General features: G+C 39.0%; 1 protein-coding gene across 1 annotated transcript in view; it reads left to right on the forward strand.

Annotated features, from left to right (window-relative positions):
* The first annotated feature begins 3,910 nt into the window (after positions 1–3,910).
* The window catches only part of TSPAN8 (tetraspanin 8), a 30,011-nt gene continuing 14,939 nt past the window's right edge, over positions 3,911–18,982 (forward strand). The window contains exons 1-2 of the mRNA XM_016199276.2: positions 3,911–4,073; positions 15,821–15,883. Of these exons, the coding sequence (XP_016054762.1) occupies positions 4,014–4,073; positions 15,821–15,883 (123 nt within the window). The 5' untranslated portion in view covers positions 3,911–4,013. The remainder of the gene's footprint in view (positions 4,074–15,820; positions 15,884–18,982) is intronic.

Below are 18,982 nucleotides of genomic sequence, written 5' to 3' on the forward strand. Positions count from 1 at the left end.
CAGAGTGACAGTAATAATGGGAGAAATACACAAAATACGAGAGAATATAATCTTGTCTCTGAAACACATGATTTGTTTTTTCAGTACTTACTCCACTGAAAAATATATTAGGTAACTAGATTTCGGTAACGATTTTCATTGTTATATTTTTGTTTTCGAAATCTAGTTACCCAATATGTGTGTGTGTGTGTGTGTGAATATATATATAAAATCCTCCATGAGGCAAATATTTTTATCTTATTTTTTTAAACTGCTGTATCTCCAGGACCTAGTATAGTACCTTGAATACAGTAGGCATTCAGTACACTCGTTAAATGAATTACTGGGTGTATCTTGTAGAGGGAAACATCACGATGAAAACATGAACCACTCCCTATGCCTGCTTTCTGGTTCAGCCCCAGGGGTAGACCTGATTTGCATGATGACCTAGAGAAAATGCCAGGTTTTGCAAAGGGTATCTGATGGTTCTATTCACGCCCTTTTCTCTGCTCTGAGCACAAGGAGTTTCTCTGTCTCTTTTCTCTGTCAGGGTCCCCATACTGCAGCCAAAACTCGGCACAGTGAGCCTGCCTCTTGGAGAGTTTTCAGGATTAATCAGACTTGAACCCTCATCCTGCTTCACCCTTTGCCTCCACTATGAGTGACGGTAATTGACATGATAGAAGCATTAGGAAAATTTTAACTAAATTTATTGAAACTCTCCTTCTACTCTTTCCTTCAGTTGTTACTTCTTGTGATATCCCAGTCTCCACTGCCTCTCCTTCCTGGCCTGGTCTTTCCTTGGGTCTAAGATTTATTACTGACACTCTCCAGTGCCTCCCTACCCACAACCTCCTACCGTTAAATGCCTGATAAGACAATTTCTCAAGATAAGTTGATAACTGACCCACAATCTTAGAATGTAACACAAGAAGCAGTTGGTGCAAGAATAGTGATCTAATCATCTTGAGACCTCATTTCTAGAAAGAGCTCTGATAATAATCAGTGTGGTAAACTTGGTCTGCTCAATCTCTCTGAGTTTCTTTTCTCAAGTATAAAATGTGAGGTTTTGTCTAGGTTAGTGTTTCTATAAGGAAGTGTGGTAACACTGGTTCAAGAACTTGTATTTCAAAAATATGTTCTAGGATCACATTTGTTTGGAAATTGCTATGTCCTTTATTACCTTCTTGAATATTATAGCAAGTTAAGGCTCTGACAAGTCCTGAATTAAGAAACTATTTTTCTTTACCTGATGATTTACTCTTTATGAGGCTTGGGTAACATGTTGGTAGTTCCCTAGAACTCTATGAAGGAATCTTTATTGAACTTTCTGGGAATCTTGGTTGCAATTACACATTCCTTTATCTCCAATGTTAGCTGCTGTGGGTATAGAGATAAGTAGGTCAGGATCTTGGTCTTTTAGGCATAAAAGATCAAATAGGGCAGAGAGAAAAATCAATGTTATAAGGGATGGCAATTTTAGACTAAATGTTTTTTTCAAATTATAATGGGCATGAGTATTGAGAAGTAAGCAGGGCTGCCCAGAGTCGGGGCAGTGGTGAGGAAAGGGAAGGTTTCATAGGCGAAGCTCCACTTGAGTTGAGCACTGAGGGGTGTTTACAATAATTCCTCAGGTAGAGAAAGTGTGAAAGGCTATTCCAGGCAGAAGGAATGCCATGGCATAGAGGCATAAAATACCAAGCTATATTCTAGTCCTGTGAAACAATTTTATGATTCTGGAGCAAGGAGTGGAGGCTGCCTGGGGAGAAAGGAGCAGGAGGAAGTCCTGGGAGATGGGTAGGAGTCTTCCTGCCATGTACTTTCAGTGTCATTCTAAGGAGTCTGAAATTTATCCAGTAGGTAACAGGAAAGCACCCTTAGCTGGGCTTCTAATCAGGGAAATTACATGATCAATAAGTATTTTACAAAGAGAATTATGGAAAGAAAAAGAGAAAAGTCTAGAGTATGGAGAGAACATTCTGGAGTGCTAGGGCTAATAGGAGGGGGAAGAAACTGTCAGGGAAACTAATTATGATACTATTGAAATGGTTCACATAAGAGATGATAAAAGGTTTAATAAAAGAATGAGATGGAGGAAACAGATTTGAAGGGAATTTAGAAGCTTCACAGATTGTGTGAAGTGATAGGATATGAGACAAGAAAGTAAAAGGAATGCAGAATGACTATGATATTTAGTTTGGACAAATGTGTCTTATCAGACTTACTGGGATAGGAATTTAGAGGAGTGAACTGTTTCATATAGATTTTGAATTGGACTGGGGAGTCTATTACATAGAGCACTTTTCCTGTAAAAACACATCCATTGATTTAAACTAACAACTATATATTTTTTAAAGGAGATACAGCATGTACAAAAAAAAAATCTATTCCAAACTGAAATTTGGTAGGGACTCCATACATGCTTGTCAACAAAACAGTATTTTAATCTATAAGTTTCTTTGGATAAGTAAAAAACAAATCCACTTGGTTTTTCATTCAGTCAAAAATTCTCTCTGTTTTGAGCCATGGATAATCCTATATATACTGATATCTCAGTAGAAATTCCAAAATGATTTCCATTCTCTAGGAGGGAACAGCACACAAAACACCAATAATTTTAGTGATTTAAATATTAAGTAATAATTTTTTGAATTACTTCTAGATTTGGTCTTAACACTAAATATTATTGCTAATACATTAAAAATATATTCTGTTTAGAGTTAAGCAGCGGGATTGTTTCAAAAGCATCTTTGTATATCAGTAAAAATTAGAAAAATGTTCTTTTAACTATTCAATTTTTTTAGAAGTTCATGCTTGCGTATTGTATAGAACATAACAAAGATTTTAAAGAATTATTTTTTCCAAAACCCTTTTGAAGTACAGGGTTCTTTTATTTCGGCGAGGGGGGCTTCTTTTTAGAGGCAGGATGTGGAGACTAGCATGACCCAAATTGTTTACACAAAGGCAGTCCACACTTCCCTAATTAGGTCAGAGAATTTTGCCTTTACCTGCAACAGCTGCCTTCTATTAGTACTAGAAACAAACTGTACAATCTATGGTCATTGAACTATAGCCACCTTCTCGTTCTGAATTTTTTGTCCAAGAGACCAGGAATCCAGAAACTGAGTTGGTGGTGAGGAGCTTTGCTGGACATAACTTATCAGAGGAAGGGAAGTACAGTGTCCACCTTAAAAACAACCTGGACTATCGAAATGGCTACACATTATAAAAGAACGCAATTGGGGTAGTCAGAGAGTGACTCCTGAGAATGTTTTCCCCCTGTTACATCCTAAAGAAGTAAAGATATAAACAGAATGTTTTTATGATAGGCAAGGCAGCCTCTCCCTCCTGCACTGCATTTAAGGAAGTGCCATGAAATTGTTTTGAAATAGATTTAAAAGCTTTGGGAGGCAGGTACATGTAATGGTTGTTACCACCATTCTGGGGTCAAGGATAGAAGGTTTCTACACCTAAACCTTCAGATTGGGCAGATTCAAAATGCATTGTATTGCATCTGAAAGAAAAATTGCATTTTTGAGAAAATGCAATGCAAAAATGAACTGAGACACAATATCCCTTTATGTCAGAGCAAAGCAACCTTTCTTCTGTATTAGCCGAAACAGAGGGCAGGCAAGTCCGGTTGTGGTTTCTGAAATCTAACAACCCAGTATCGCTGTGCCATTCTCTCCCGGGTTCAGTGCCACTCCCTTAATTTGATATCTGTTTACTTTAGAGGAGGCAGTTTTTTTGAAAAAGAATCATAAATATCCTGGCCCGGTGCCCCAGAGCCATGACAAGCAAAAGAACATACTCGCCTAGAGAAGATAGCCCTTGAGATATTTAAATGTGTGGGTTAATTTTTTATCCACTTTAATAACTAGATTATTCCCCCCCCTCCCCCCTGCTTTCTATTTCTGCCCTGAAGCCGCTTGGGCACAGAATCTCTGCAGGCAAATTACTCCGGAGCACATTGCCGGGCAATCCTGTACCGACCAGCTAAATTCACAGCATCTGACTCCTGATCCGTTTCCGACATGGCAGGTGTGAATAGCTGTATAAAATATTCCATGTTTATCTTCAACTTTGTGTTCTGGGTAAGTGTTTTTCTTTTAATTATCAATTTTATGCAGCAAAGGGGATCTTGATATAAATATCGTGAACAAGAACAGACTCTGCGCTAGAGAAACAGGAGGAGGGAGAAAATGTATTTTCCATTTACTTGTTTGGATTTGTTTGTTCTTTCTTTGGCTGTTTCAGTAATTGGAAAGGAGCCAATAACCCGAAAAAGTGCACCTCAGGATCTGTGAGGATAAACATTTTCTAAATGTTTTGATAATGTTGCAAAACAATCACAGAGGGGGAAAAATACCCCTTAATTAAAGGACAGTTATTCTTAGTTGTATAGCAGGCAGGCCTCCCTTAGTTTTAGGACCCTGTGGGAAAATTCTGATCTGCTTGCATCCGGATGGAGCCCAAGCCCCTGAATCCTGACCTTCACATCTGGGGTTGAAACAGGTGGATGGTGGGGTGTCAGAAGATAAAGACCTCAGATGAGGATTATTTTCAGAGACCCACAGAAGAAACAGTGGGTCGTAAAGAACTTGAGAGGGAAACAATAAAAGTATTGAATCGTGAAAGGTTAAACTAAGCTGCTAGGTTTGTATCAGCAATTTCAAGTTAGGATTTTGATGTGTCATCACCCCACCTTTTAATCAACAGGTTTTGTATTTTAGTAAGTTCTTGTGTTTCCCTCAAAAGTCTGTTGACATAAGACGTACCAAATAAGTTGATAAGTGGAATCTAACATTGGAAAATGGAAAAATAAGATATGGAAAGGCAATAAGGTAAATAAGGCAGTAAGGGCAGGCAGGGATGTTGGAAAACTGACATTATTCTTTTTAGTATATATGGTGCAATTTTAAAAGAAAAAATCATTTTGTATACTGATTTAAAAACTAGCTTATGCAGTATAAGCAGGAGAGAGTCGTGGTTTTGTTTTTTGCCTGGTTACCTCTAGGAAATAGGCAGCTGGTCTCTAAATGCTGGTAAATTTCTGTTCTATTAAAATAATGATGTACTTAATTAAACAATAACTGTAAGAATACAGCCTTACCGTATAGAATGACTTTCTGTTCAATGTCCAGTAACTCTGAGTACAGGTGATATGTAGGTGAAGTAAGTGAGCATATAAATAGATAAGATAAAATGAAGAAGGTTTGCTCTTTGTACTTTCTCTTTTCTCTAGGAAAATGGGCTGCCTTTGTAAACAGTAAATAAAGCTCATGAATATGCCAGTTTTTTAAGTTAGTCTTGATAAATTTCTTCCCTTGAATATTTAAAATTGGTTAAACATTGAGAGTAGAATATAAACAAAGAAATGCCTGTGTACTTTTTGGTTGGTTTTGTTTTTAGCTTTTTATTACAGAGAACTTTAAACATTCACAAAATAGGACAGGATAATCAATGCCATCATCCAGCCCCAAGGGCCGTGAAGCCGTGGTCAGTCTTTCCCTGTTCATAGTCTCATCCAACTTCCCTGCCCTGTATTCTTTTGAAGCAAATCTCAGATATACTATTTCATCTGTAAATATTATAGTACATATCTCAAAAAGATAATTCTTTTTAAAAATGTAACCACAGTGTTGTCATTATCACACTAAAAACTTACTGAGAATTTCGTAATTGATTATCAAATATCCATCCAGGGTTCAAATTTCCCATTGCCTCATAAATGTCCCTGCTTGAATTAAAATCCAAATGAGGCCCATACATTGTGCCCATACATTGTTATATCTTTCATGTCAATGTTCATCTTTAGATTATCCCTCCATTCTTATCTCTTATTTTCTCCCTTGAAATTCATGTGCTGGTGTGTGTTGTCCTGTCACGGTTTTCACAGTCTGGATTTTGCTATCTTCACACCCACGGTGTATGTAGTTTAACATGTTCCCCATCCTCTGTATTTTCACTGATTTAGCAGTCACATCCGGCAGCTTGTAAAAGTTCAAGTTATTACTTTTGGCAGTTACAACTACTTTATAAGTGATACTGTGGGCTTTCATCAGGAGGCACATAAAGTCTGACCATGTCACTTTTGATGATGTTAGTAGCCGCTGACGCTCAAGAACCTAAGTCCTTAGTTCCGTAAGCATTTCAAATTAGCGATATTACATTTCTAGTACTTTTCCATTATTTATTAACCATAATACTTTCCGTGAAAAGAAATGTATCAGACTCATTGGTTAGCAGTGGTAGCCAGTTTTTATCTTAAAAGGCAGCACAAATGTTTCTTACTCTTTACCTAACAGATTTCAAAATAATGAATTAATTTTTTGGTATTATACAACAGTGATAAGCAAGTATTTCTTTAAGTATCCTATGAAATAATAAATTTAAATAGTTTTTATAAAAAAATATATCTTTATTGACTTCAGAGAGAGAAAGAGAGCGAGAGAAAGAGGTAGAAACATCAATGATGAGAGTCATTGATCGGCTGCCTCCTGCACGCCCCCTGCTGGAGATCGAGCCCGCAACCCCGGCATGCACTCTGACCAGGAATCCAACTGTAGTCCCCTGGATCCCAGATCGATGCTCAACCACTGAGCCACGCCCGGCTGGGCTGAAATAATACATTTAAATGTCATCAGAGCCCTCATCCTTATTGATATGCAATTTATTCCATCTTTGGCCAATGGGAGCATAGTGAGTTGGCTCCTGAGCTCTTTTGAACTGACCCTAAGAACTCTAATAACTTCTTCACTATGAGGTATGACAAGATTTTTCAGGCTCACTTCCCTATTTCCTGCCCCAGCCTGAATGCAGCTGTTTCTCCAGCAAGCCTTGCTACCCATTTTTTAAAAAACTGTAACCATTGTCTTTTTATGATAAAGAATATATAATGGCTCATTTAAACAAACCAAAATATGAATATGCCAATAAATACATAGTTCTTATTTTAATAACATGTCCCAAAGTACCCAAACCAGTAGCAATTCTCACTATGAAATTATAAAACAGTTGAAATATATCTCCGTTATAAAAATACAGCATACAAAGTGAATACATCAGAGGTCAGTGTTTCATTAAATAGGCAACCAGGAATTTGGGATAAATCTGAATTTTAAACCACTATGATAAAGACAGTCTAAGAAAGGAGCCTGTTATAGGTTCAGGATGATATATTTAAGATCAGAGTTCAAAGTGAGTTATAGACTTCTGTGCCATGCTGTTCCTTGGCATTACTGTTGCTTTCCTGGGGAGCTCTGATTATTTTATAGTTACCATTATTTTTCCAATTTTCTGATAATGAAGACAAAGTCTGATACTGTAGATTTCAATTAGATATTTCTAACTCCCTTGGGACAAAGGCCTTGTTCTTACCATCAGCATAGTGGTAGGATCTACAATTTCTATATACGCATCTTGAAATGGAGTCTTTGGGTGAGAGCAACAGTTATAAAGATCAATAAGAACTTTTCAGCCAACAGGCAACACCTTTTTATTCAAAATCTAGACAGCAGGAGCAGTCTTTGAGGTTAAGGAGCCATTCCTATTTCTACTCTTCCTTTTACCCATAACCCAGAGTTCTCAGTTGGAATTTTATAGTCCTTCATAGGAAATTAGCAATTTGTTACATTTCTAATGTTTACTTACGCAAAATTTTAACGGTCCCACTGATGTGGTTTTCATGTAGATATACAGGGCCTTATGTTTTTAAATGCGTTCTTTCTGGTGTAACTTGCGAAACTAAGCCTTTGCAAAGTAGGGCCAGATGTTGAAATATCTGTAAGATATGCATATGGCCATTTAATTTAAACATACCGGTTTCTTTTGTGAGAGAACTTGAGATATGCCACATAAATATGCAGTGATTTCCATTTGTTAGAATTAGTAATTGAAGAAAAACACGTGAAAGTGAATATCACTTCTAACCACTCATGTTAGAGGCTGATGTGAGTTAGAGTGACTTGGAGATGCTGTAGATAACAGGTAAATTATAGGTACAAAGCCTATTTCTCTGAGTCTTGTGACAAAACAGATGAACTGCCCACATTTTGTTATGTCCCTCTCAGATAAGTCAGGCTTGGGGGTGCTGTAGATGCTCGAGGTGTCTTAGGAGTCTGGAAAAGCACGAAACGCAGGGCCTTGGGCCAGTGGGTGCAGTGGAGCCATTGCCAGTGGCGGGGAGCCACGGAGAGGCCCCTCTTTATGAAGGAAAGGAAAATGAGGGAACATTACCAACAGCAAACGAGGTGAGGAGAGAAGGAGGAGCCAACATGGAAAGCCAAATGTATCAGCAAGTGAAAGAAGCCCATGCATGAGGCAGTTTGAAGAGAGCAGAAGGAAGCCAGAATTTGGAAAGTGTCCAGAAACCAGCGTTTTGATGTTCATCACTGTATTTTATGTGGTGCCTGGGTCTCTAGATTAGATGTTCTGAGAGCAATTAAAAGAGTTGATGCAGAGCAGACATACCTAGCAGATAGGCTACATTAAAAAATAAGGCACAATTATATTTCATTCTGTCAGCTGATGAAATCCCTCAAGATAAAGATTTGACCATGGCAGAAATGTGTGAACTTTGTAAATACAGCTGTCGCCTGCCACTATGCAATCAGTGTGGAGCTATAACAATGACAAAAGGCATCAGAGCCCAGTGATTGAGAGCTCAGGCTAACCTCAGCTCCTGTGTCACTAGCTGTGTGACCTTGGGGAAGCTAGTCAACTTGTCTGTGCTTTACTGTTCCTTCATCTGTAAAACTCTGGGGATAGTAGTGGTATCTACCTCATGGGGTTGTTGTGAAGATTAAGTGATTTAATTCCTATAAAGAACTCAGAAAAATGCTAAATAAATGTTTAAGGAACAGACACTTCAGCCAACCTTGTAAAGGCATTTTTATGAGACAAAAATATAAAATCACTGTGCATAGTGATGAATAAATTCCAATGTTGGATTTTCAAACAGAAAGGAAAATAAGATGTCAAGGATTATGATAAGGCAGCAATTCTTCTAGCATAAATTAAGGGAATGGAAAGAAAGTGTACTTTGTAAACAGACAGACTCAAATCCTGAATTCACTCCATATTGCTCTGTGTCCTGGAGCATGCTCCCTGACTTTTCTATGCCCCAGTTTCTGAACTTGTAAAATGAGGGTGATCATTTTACCTGGCAGGATTAATTATGAAGATTCACTGAGCTACTTTATGAAAGCCTGTAACCAAGGATTGACATTCAATAATAGTTCAGTTAATGCTATCTTCCCCAAGTCCAACCATCATACTGCTTTTTAATTTAAAAGTATTGGAATCTGGTGTGATAGTGTTTTATACATGATGGGCTTTTAAAACTTAAGTGTAATTTTAGCCCTACTCTGACCCTCCTCTGGCCTCATGGGGCAAGAAATCTGGACGTCCAGCAGAATATGCTCGCCCTAAACCCGGCCTCCATCTTGAGCACCTGGGACCATAATTTCCCTGCGCAAATGGCCCCAAACCTGTTTCTAAGGTCTGCACAAACCCTGCTCCAGAAGGGTCAAGAGGGAGCTATTTGCTAGGGATGAGAACAGGTTGTAAATAGGCCTGGCTCGCAGGCTGAGGGATCCTTACCCATTCTGATATGCCCCTCGGAGTTCAAGACAGAACCTGAAGGGAGGGAGGGGGCCCAGGCTGGCTGTCCCCATGCCACCCCCTTCTGGCAGCAAACTCAGAGAATTCTAAATCAAACCTGCCTTTCAGGTCATTAAGTGGGTACCTTTGTCAAGGTAGGAAGAGAGAATACATTTTGTTTATGTTTATCTCCTTTAGTTATAACTTCTCAATATAGAGACCTTATGGTCTGTTATTTGTATTCTTGCCCCAGGCCCTGCAAATGTGTATACAGGTCTGCAGGTGTTACTTTATGGCAGTTGTACTTTGAAACAAAGTGATAAAAACATTCCTGAGTGTGCATAATTTTATCATTCAGAAACAGGATGGTAATCAAATGCTGAACATTTATCTCTCTTTACATAGTTTGAAGTTATGTGAATTTCAGTGATTTTTAGACTTCAGTGCAGGAAAGATAGCCTGAAGCAAAACGTGATTGATTTCTTTCCCTTACATTTAGAGATATTTAAGATTAGAATTTGCAGCAGTTGTGCTGGGTGCTTGGATTACTTCATAGGTTTAGAAGATGCACATGAATGCAACCACAGGGACACATCGCTGTGCACTTAACATGCATTGATACAATAAATATCATTCATTTTGGGAAGATAGAAAAACCATAATAGCAGAGCCTTCTAAGAATTGAAGGGTTTAATTTACTCCACTGGTTTAGAGCATCAGAAGATCAGATATAGTGTGAGGGCCGGGGGTCATCTCTGTAAATCAGAGCGGCACTAGGCCATGCCTGCAGAAATAAATGCACAGCAACCTCCCCTCCAACAGGAGAGCTGAGAATTAACATGACCCCCGTTGTTAGAGAGTGAGGCAAATTAATAAGAAGTCAGAGTAGGTTCATTAAAGCATGAATAAGAGAAAAATCAGCGTAAGTCCCAATAAAAAACACCACTGAACTAGTGAAAGGGAAAGTCACCCTGAAGCCTCAGAGGATAGGCACACACCCCTGAAAGAAACACTCCAGCATCCTGAAAAAATATCAGGAAATCGGTACCCACAATGCAATGCCGGAAAACCCCCCCCATGAAGTGGTGACTGGAGGTCATAAGAGAAGATAAAGTTTACTGGAAAACCATAGGATGAGATGAGAAGAGAAATGGAAAAAATTAACAAGTACTGCAAAAACCCCAGAAACACAATGATAGAATTAAAATCCACTCTAGAAATCACATGACGTGGAGGCAGTGATATGGAATCCCAAATTGGGAAGCTCTGCCAGAGGAAAATAAAAAAGAGACAAATGATATGAAAGGAGATGGTAGATCGAGAGAACAGAAAACAGAGCAATGATCAAACTAATATAAAAATTCTCATGAGCAACGATCTCACAGGTTGTATCATCTTACTACAATGCAGTTAAACTAGACTTTTGAGTAAATGTTTAATGAAAGAGGAAACTTGGCAATTAACACCAGTGGTACTGAGCCAAAATGTTAGGGCTGTACTCATGATCTCTTGTGTTCTGGGGTTATCGTAAAAACAAATCTCATAGTTACCAAAATTGTCCATTTGGCTATTTTCTTATTCACTTGTAACCTCTTAGGAGCAGCACAGGAAAGTTTCCCTTAAGTTTATCTTCAAGTGTCTATTTTGGACCAATAATGATATAGCTCCATAGTACACCCTTCCTCCTAGCATAGCACTATGCACTTTCTTCCTTTTTTCTTTTTTTAATTCTCACCCAAGGATATGTTTTATTGATTTAGAGAGAGAGAAAGAGAGAAAGAAACATCGATGTGAGAGTGAAACATCAATTGGTTGCCTTCTGTGCTCTCCTGGACCGAGGTACGTGCCCTGACCCGGAATCAAATCTGGGACCTTTTGGGGAATGGGACGACTCTCCAACTAACCGAGCCACCCAGCCAGGCCTTCTTCCATTTTTGACATTCTTAAAAAACACTTTGATAAACACCCAAATCAAAAGATACAGTTGAGAGAGAGGGAGTAGGCATGGTTGGAGGACACATTATCTGAGAAGCAGATGAATCTGCTTGTTCTATATCATTTGTTTCTGTCCTGGGTGGTGCTTCCCATTTTCTTCCTACTCTGTCTTAGTCTGCTTGGGCTGCCATGGCAAAACAGCATAGAGTTGGTATGTTAAACAACAGGCATTATTTTCTCACAGTTCTGGAGGCTGGAAGTCTAAGATCAAGGTGCCAGCTAGTTTCGGTTCCAGTGAGGCCTCTCTTCCCGACTTGCAAATGGCTACCTTCTTTTGTGTCCTCACATGGCCTCTCCTCCCTGTGTGTGTACAGAGAAAAAGAAAGATTTCTCTCTCTTCCTCTTGTTATAAGGTCTCCAATCATACGCTTTTATGATCTCATTTAAATTTAATTACCTCCTAAAAGCTCTACCTCAACATATGAGTCACATTGTGAATTAGGGCTTCAACATCCCAATTTAGGGGGAATATAACTTAGTCCATAGCATGCCCATAAGTAAGCATCAAATTACCTCATTTCTTAGTATGCTGGCTCAGACCAACAGCATCCTAACTCAATAAAAAAAAAGATGTCCTGCTCTGGCCCGTGTGGCTCAGTTGGTTGAGCATTGTCCCGTGTACCCAAAGGGTGCCAGTTCGATTCCTGGTCAGAGCACATACCCAGGTAGCCATACCCAGGAGGCAGCTGATTGATGTTTCTCTCTCACATCGATGATTTTCTCTCTCTCCCTCACCCTTCTTCTCTCTAAAAAAAAAAATCAATAAAACATATTTTGAAAATTAAAAAAGAAAAAGATGTCTCAGGACAAGAGCTGAGTGACAACCACAATGACTCACTGGGGGCAGCGGTGGGGGTGGAAGTAGACCTAGTGGGTTCTGCAGTGTCCACTGTGGGCCCCACATATCAACCTATTTCCTTTTACAACCTTATCAAGAGAAAGAAAGACAGAGTTAGACATGTTTTTCTTAATTTATACTACCAGTTATTTAAAACAGTAGAAAATGATTGGGGAACTAACCCATAAGTACAAACTGGAATAGAGCTCCAAGAACTATTATGACCAATCTGAAAACAATTGGCATAAAATAGGTTAGTATCAATCATGACACTAGAATGATTGTTCTTGACAGAAAATAAATTTACTTTTAAAGTTGTTTAACAAATTTATGAATGATTTCATGTTACTAAGACTCTGATTTTTACATATGAATTCCTTCAATAAGCTGAGGATGATATATTTTAAATATTTGTTTCTTTTTGTGTTTATGATGAAGTTTCAAGAAGGGATGGAAATGATAGTTTGGCCAACTTCAAAATCCCTAAGAATATTCATCTAACTGTGAAGATTGAAGTTGGCCAAACTATTCTTGACTTCTGAAGTAATTGAATACTCTTTCTTTTTAAAGACTGTAATTTGTTAGAGCAGTTATAGGTTCACAGCAAAATTAAGAGGAAGCTACAGAGATTTTCCATATACCCCTGGTCCCCACACATGCATAGATTCCCCCATTATTGATAACAGTGGCCAGAGTGGTACATTTATTACAATTGATGAACGAACATTGACACATCCTAATTGCCCAAAGACCATAGTTTAAGTTAGGAGTCACTCTTGATGCCGTATATTCTATGGGTTTGGACAAGTGTGTAATGACATGTATCCACCATTATATTGTCATACGGAGCATTGTTTCACTGTCCTAAAATCTGTGCTCTGCCCATTCATTTTGTCCCTCCCCTAGCAATACCTGATCTTTTTTACTGACTCCATAGTTTTGCCTTTTCCAGGATGTCATATAGTTGAACTCATCCTGTATGTAGCATTTTCAGATCGGCTTCTTTCACTTAGTCATATGCATTTAAGTTTCCTTTCTATTCCTTCATGGCTTGATAGCTCATTTTTTTTTAGCCCTGAATAATATTCCGTTGTCTGGATCTACCTACGGAAGGACATCTTGGTGGCTTCCAAGTTTTAACAGTTATGAATAATGCTTCTATAAATATTCTTGGGCAGGTTTTTGTGTGGACATAAGTTTTCAACTCCTTTGGGTAAATACCAAAGAGCATTATTCCTGGATCATATGGTAAGAGTATATTTAGTTTTTGAGAAACAGCCAAATTGTCTTCCAAGGCAGCTGTGCCATTTTGCATCCCACCAGCAATGAATGAGAGTTCCTGTAGCTCCACATCCCTATCAGCATTTGGGGTTATCAGGGTTCCAGATTTTGGCTGTTCTAATAGGTGTGTAGTGGTATCTCATGGTTGTTTTGACATCCCTCTTTTAAATATTAATGTTACAGATAACTTTTAGTGGTTGAGAAGACTAAAAGTTATTATTTGAGGGGGAAATATGGTTGATTTAATAAAACTCCTGAATAATTTGATGTCTAAACAACTGAAAAAATGAACTAAAAAGGTCACATAGAAACAAACAAATGTAAGGGTTTAAACAATATTACACTCTTAGTTTCTAAGCATTCTTAAAGTTTTCTTAATAGTTTCATCAGTAAATATCAGATAAAGATGATAATAATATCTATTTAAATAATTAAAACTATTATTTAAATAGATATTACTTAAATATCTATTTAATACTATTTCCAGTTAAAGCTAAAAGCCAGAGCAACTATTAAGATAATCAATGTAAATATTCCTGTGAAAGAAGAAAAAGAAAATATCAATGAACAAATAACAAAAAATCCAGCTGCTATAAAATTACTGAAAATCCCAGAGTCTCATTATCATTTGACATAAATTCTTACAGACTTATTTATTAACAAAGAACTGCTAAAATGAGTACTTTCTCTTCATCTGCAAATGGAATTGGAATTAGTCGAAACAGGGAGAGGAAATAAAGAGAGTTTTCAGGCTGTTTTAGTTTTTAGAGCTGTTTTATCAATGGTTTGTATTTTATAGTGTGTGTATGTGTGTGCCTGTAAGATAATTCAATTGTGCAGTTTATTTGGTGATTTGATAAAAAGCTTTGGTTTCTCATTGCATTCCTTATTTTGTAGGCGTAGAAGCATGTAGTAGAGGCAGGATTGGATCAGAAGTGGTGCTGGATTTTCTCGATGTGACTGTGATCTGTCAAGAGTTCTAGTTTCTTTATCTGAAATGAAGAGTTTGAACATGGATGATTTTTGAGATCTTTTAGGGAACACAGATTCTCTGGTTATTCAGCTACTCATGGCACTCCCTATACTTTACCAAAGCCCTTCACTCTACTTCCATGACTAACTAATGAGCAGCCACTAAAAATGAAACTGCTGTTTTGAGATCCCAGACCCAGGGCTCAACGGTGCGTGAAAGCAATGATGCTGCAAGGTCACCGGGCTTGGGGGACTCAGGCAGTTCTGTGTCAGAGCGCTGTAAGGCCAGAATAGTCTAGAAAGTCCTCCAAGGCCTGCTGTGTTTGGTATGTAACCATGTTTGTTCTCAATATATCTAATAATAGATCTTTGATTTTTTTTTTTTTTTTTTAGGCCACAACATATATATCTTTAAAAAAACCCACCAACCTAAAAGACGGGTTTTCCTTACACGAAAGTAAAATGTGTTTCACATTTCATGTGTTGGCCTTGGTCCAAATTAAATAATCTGGTAAAGTCATTAAAGGAATTTAAGACTTTAAGTACTGTTCCTCATTGTTGCTCTTCTCTGGGTAAGCTTTACTACCTAAAAGCTTATTTTAAAAGAGTTTATTTGGGTACAAAAGTGCCATGAATTCTTGTTGCTTAACTGCAAATTTTGTCAGATGTTCTACTTCTCCGTCTACCCCAACTTCTTGCTTCTTGATCTTGAAGGAATGTTTGGTAATTGGTCAGCTACTCTCATGTTTTTTGGTCTAAGACAGTTTCTCAGAGACAAACCCAGAGCCTAATAAGGATATTTTGTCTTTAAACTGTTGTGACTTATCTTTTGTATGTTAAAATCCAGCAAAACTACTGAGTTAGAACTGAAGCATGGAAAATCCTCTGTCCCCTCCCTGGTGGTAGGGATGACTTCTCGTCCTAGACTCGAGAATGGACTGGGGATGGGAAACAGATTATTCTTATCAAACTTACCAATTACAGTGGACATTTTAACAGTTATCCGCATAGGGATATGCCTCATTTATGTCTTTTAGGGTGTAATGGTATAATTAATGATAGACAATTGTAACCAGATGGCGAGGGGTATGCAGGATTAGAGTTGCAGTTTATCTTCATTGTGCTCTAATACATGTTTTTCTTTGCCTGCAGCTGAGTGGTATCCTGATCTTGGCATTGGCAATTTGGATACGAGTAAACAAACATGAGCAAGAGGTAAATAAATAAATACAAGCTTCTCCAATACCAAACTAGATTATTTTTCCTAAATGATGAAAGGAATGACAGTAAGTATTTCCGTAGCATTTTCCTTAACTGCCTCCTATAATTATTTGCATTGGTAAGTGATTTTAAAATTTAATTCAATTTAATTAATCAAAAGTACTTACGATGTGACTGACTGTGTTAGGCACGGGTCAATTTTTCTGGAGAAAGGAGATGTTATTCTAAAAATAGGAAGATTGGGATGAACGTGGAGGTGGGAAGGGGTCCCGGTGGGAGCTGGCGGCTTCTGTTATTTGCTTCAGGTCAGCCTGAAGTGTAGCTGGGGGACATGACCACCTTTCCACCTCACCAAGAACAATTTTTGTAGCGTAAGGTATTGACAGTAATTTGGCTTAGCCCGAGGTGGGGTGGTGGGCCGAAAGGAAAGGAGGTAAGTTCTCGTGGAGATTTTGAATCTGTTTTAAAGGCAGCGGTGTAGAAGATGGTTGCCCATTCCCGGTGGCGATGGCAGTGAGCGTAACTCCTTGTAACGGGAAGGGGCTGGCCCGCTGCTGTGGCTCAGCGGGTGCCTGGGGGTGCCCAGCGCTTGGTGCAGGTCGGATCCGCACGGCCTCCCTCCCCGCCGCACACTGTGCCCTGACCTGTGGCAAAGCTCCCACCAGGATTTCCGCAGGTCTGGAGGACGTTTCGTTCACACATTCAGTTCTGGCTTCAGTCTCTGGGCTCCACAGGTGCTGTTTCTGTTCCACGCCGCAGTGTGGCAAGTGGGGAAGGTGCGGTGCGGGAGGGCTGTGTTATTAGTTCACGCAGCACCTCGCGGCACCATTTCCCGGTTCCCCGCTTCCATCCTCCCCCTCCTTCTCAGGGGCCGCTGCGCCCTTCCAATTACTATTCTGCCCGCACCCGGGGCAGTTTTCTTGTTCTTTGTTTTCTCTGGGCTCCTGCCACTGCTCAGGGTCACCTTATCTACTGCTGGGGCCTTTCCTTTCCAAAGCGCTTTACCAAAAAGTTTTCTCTCTAAGAGCAGTGCTGACTCTCATTTGATAATTATTAAGTCATTAATAAGCTGGCAATTAACGTAATGCATTTTAAATGAATTAATTTATTCTTATTGTTTAATTTTTCAATTATAGTTGACATTCAATATTATATTAGTTTCAGGTGTATAGCATAGTGGGTAGACATTTATATAAATTATGAAGTGATCCCAAAGTAAGTCTAGGATCCACCTGACGCCATGCCATACATAGTTATTACAATACTATTGACTATATCCTTTATTAATTCATTATACCGTGGTACAGCTAAATGCCTTTGGACATAGCCTAGCTGAAAAAAAGATTAAAAGGAAATTAACACTTGTTCTGAATGGGCGGCTTTTCTAGACTCCTCCCTCCCTCCCTCCCTCCTTCTCTCCCTCCCTCCTTCTCTCCCTCCCTCCCTCCCTCCCTCCCTCCCTCCCTCCCTCCCTCCCTCCCTCCCTCCCTCCCTCCCTCTTTTACTTATTTTTCTTTTCTTTTAAAATTATGCTGGCTACCATTAGAGAACCCAGAGAATCACAGTAGAAATTAACTGCTTCCTCATTCTGTGTCTCACTGTGTTGAAGAAACTGAGTGAGGGACAGGTGTGGCAACTAGTTGGTAACATCCTAGTCTATCAGGATTTCATTTATTGTATTAGGTTGATAAATGTAACTGTCACTTCCTAATGGCCTTGGGCTTTGAGCTTTGAGCCCGTTAGTGGTATCTGAAGACGTACAGAATCTCTGTTGTCTAGAAACTAATGTCTGACTATGGGACTCAAGTTAACACAGAGATTAATAGCCATTTATTTAGAGGATACTTTGGCCTTTTAAAGATGTGTGTACAGCCTGTATTTTATTATTTATTATTTCTGGTTGATATGGGAACATTTTCTTTTCCCCCAGTGCTTCTGGTAAACAAATTTGGTGTTTAGTCTATCAAGAAATTACACAGATTGAATGTATCAAAGGGGAGCTGTTGTCCTGGAGAGGGTGTTACTCCACATCTGGGGATAAGAATAAGTTAACAGAACTAGACAGCATCTTTAGTTCCATTTTGCCTCTTAGGCTCTTTCAGCCTCTAACCCTGAACAAAAGTCGGTACCTGCCAGGACAACATTAACCAGCTTGACTTATGTGAAATTTTAGCTTGATTTATATTTATCCAAAGTCAGTGACAAAGAATCCAGACTATACAAGGAACTGAATTTTACTAGTGGAAAACAGTGGTTGCAACTTTAGAAGGAGAAACCTGAGCATAAACACGGAAAAGAAGGGTGTCAGGGAGGCCTAGGTGAACATCTTCTAGCACATCTCTTTGTGCTGAAGTGTCTCCTAAAGATGTTTGGTTCTCCTTCAGGGTAAACTCAGCATCCTGGGGCAAAGCATATGGGCAGCCATTCATGTCCCAGGAGATCTCTCAGAATCCAAGAGGACCCTGAGCTGCCTTCTTCCAGTTCAGCCATTCCTCTTTCTTTACAAGTTCTCCCCTAGGCCTAAGACACACTCAGACGCTGTTCATCCAAGACAGCTTTAGATACTCTGCTATCCTTCTCCTGGAGCAAACACTTGAACTCAATTTCCACTTCTTTTATGAGTAAGAAAAGTCACTTGTTGGTCTGAACTTAGAACAGAGACCCTCAGAAAACCAACACCGTGCTTTCTGACCAGTCTTTGGCTGTGGGTCACCTGCCCAGATCAGACAGAAGAGCTTCATTAATCTGCTTAATAAGTGCTGGCCACATTATCCAGGTCTCACTTGCAGATGTTTCCCTGTCTGGGTATCTAAGCAAAGTTCAGATAACTCAGTGAGGCTTCAGCCCTCTCAGATGCCTTAGGGTTTGCCTGCACTGGTCACAGCATTCTAGTGAAGCAGTAGTTGATGGTGAGTGGGTAGAGCGCGTTTCCTAATGCTGTGGGTTTTTTTTGTTTTTGTTTTTGTCATTTTCTATTTTGACCCAGATGCCATGCCTATTTATTAACAAAATGGATTTTTTAGCTCCAATCTTAACGAGCAAACACACCACACTCAAACACAAAACATGAAAACAAACAAAAAATCTTTAGGG

The sequence above is a fragment of the Miniopterus natalensis genome, chromosome 2 (genome assembly GCF_054644295.1).
Source record: "Miniopterus natalensis isolate mMinNat1 chromosome 2, mMinNat1.hap1, whole genome shotgun sequence".
Lineage (NCBI taxonomy): Eukaryota > Metazoa > Chordata > Mammalia > Chiroptera > Miniopteridae > Miniopterus > Miniopterus natalensis.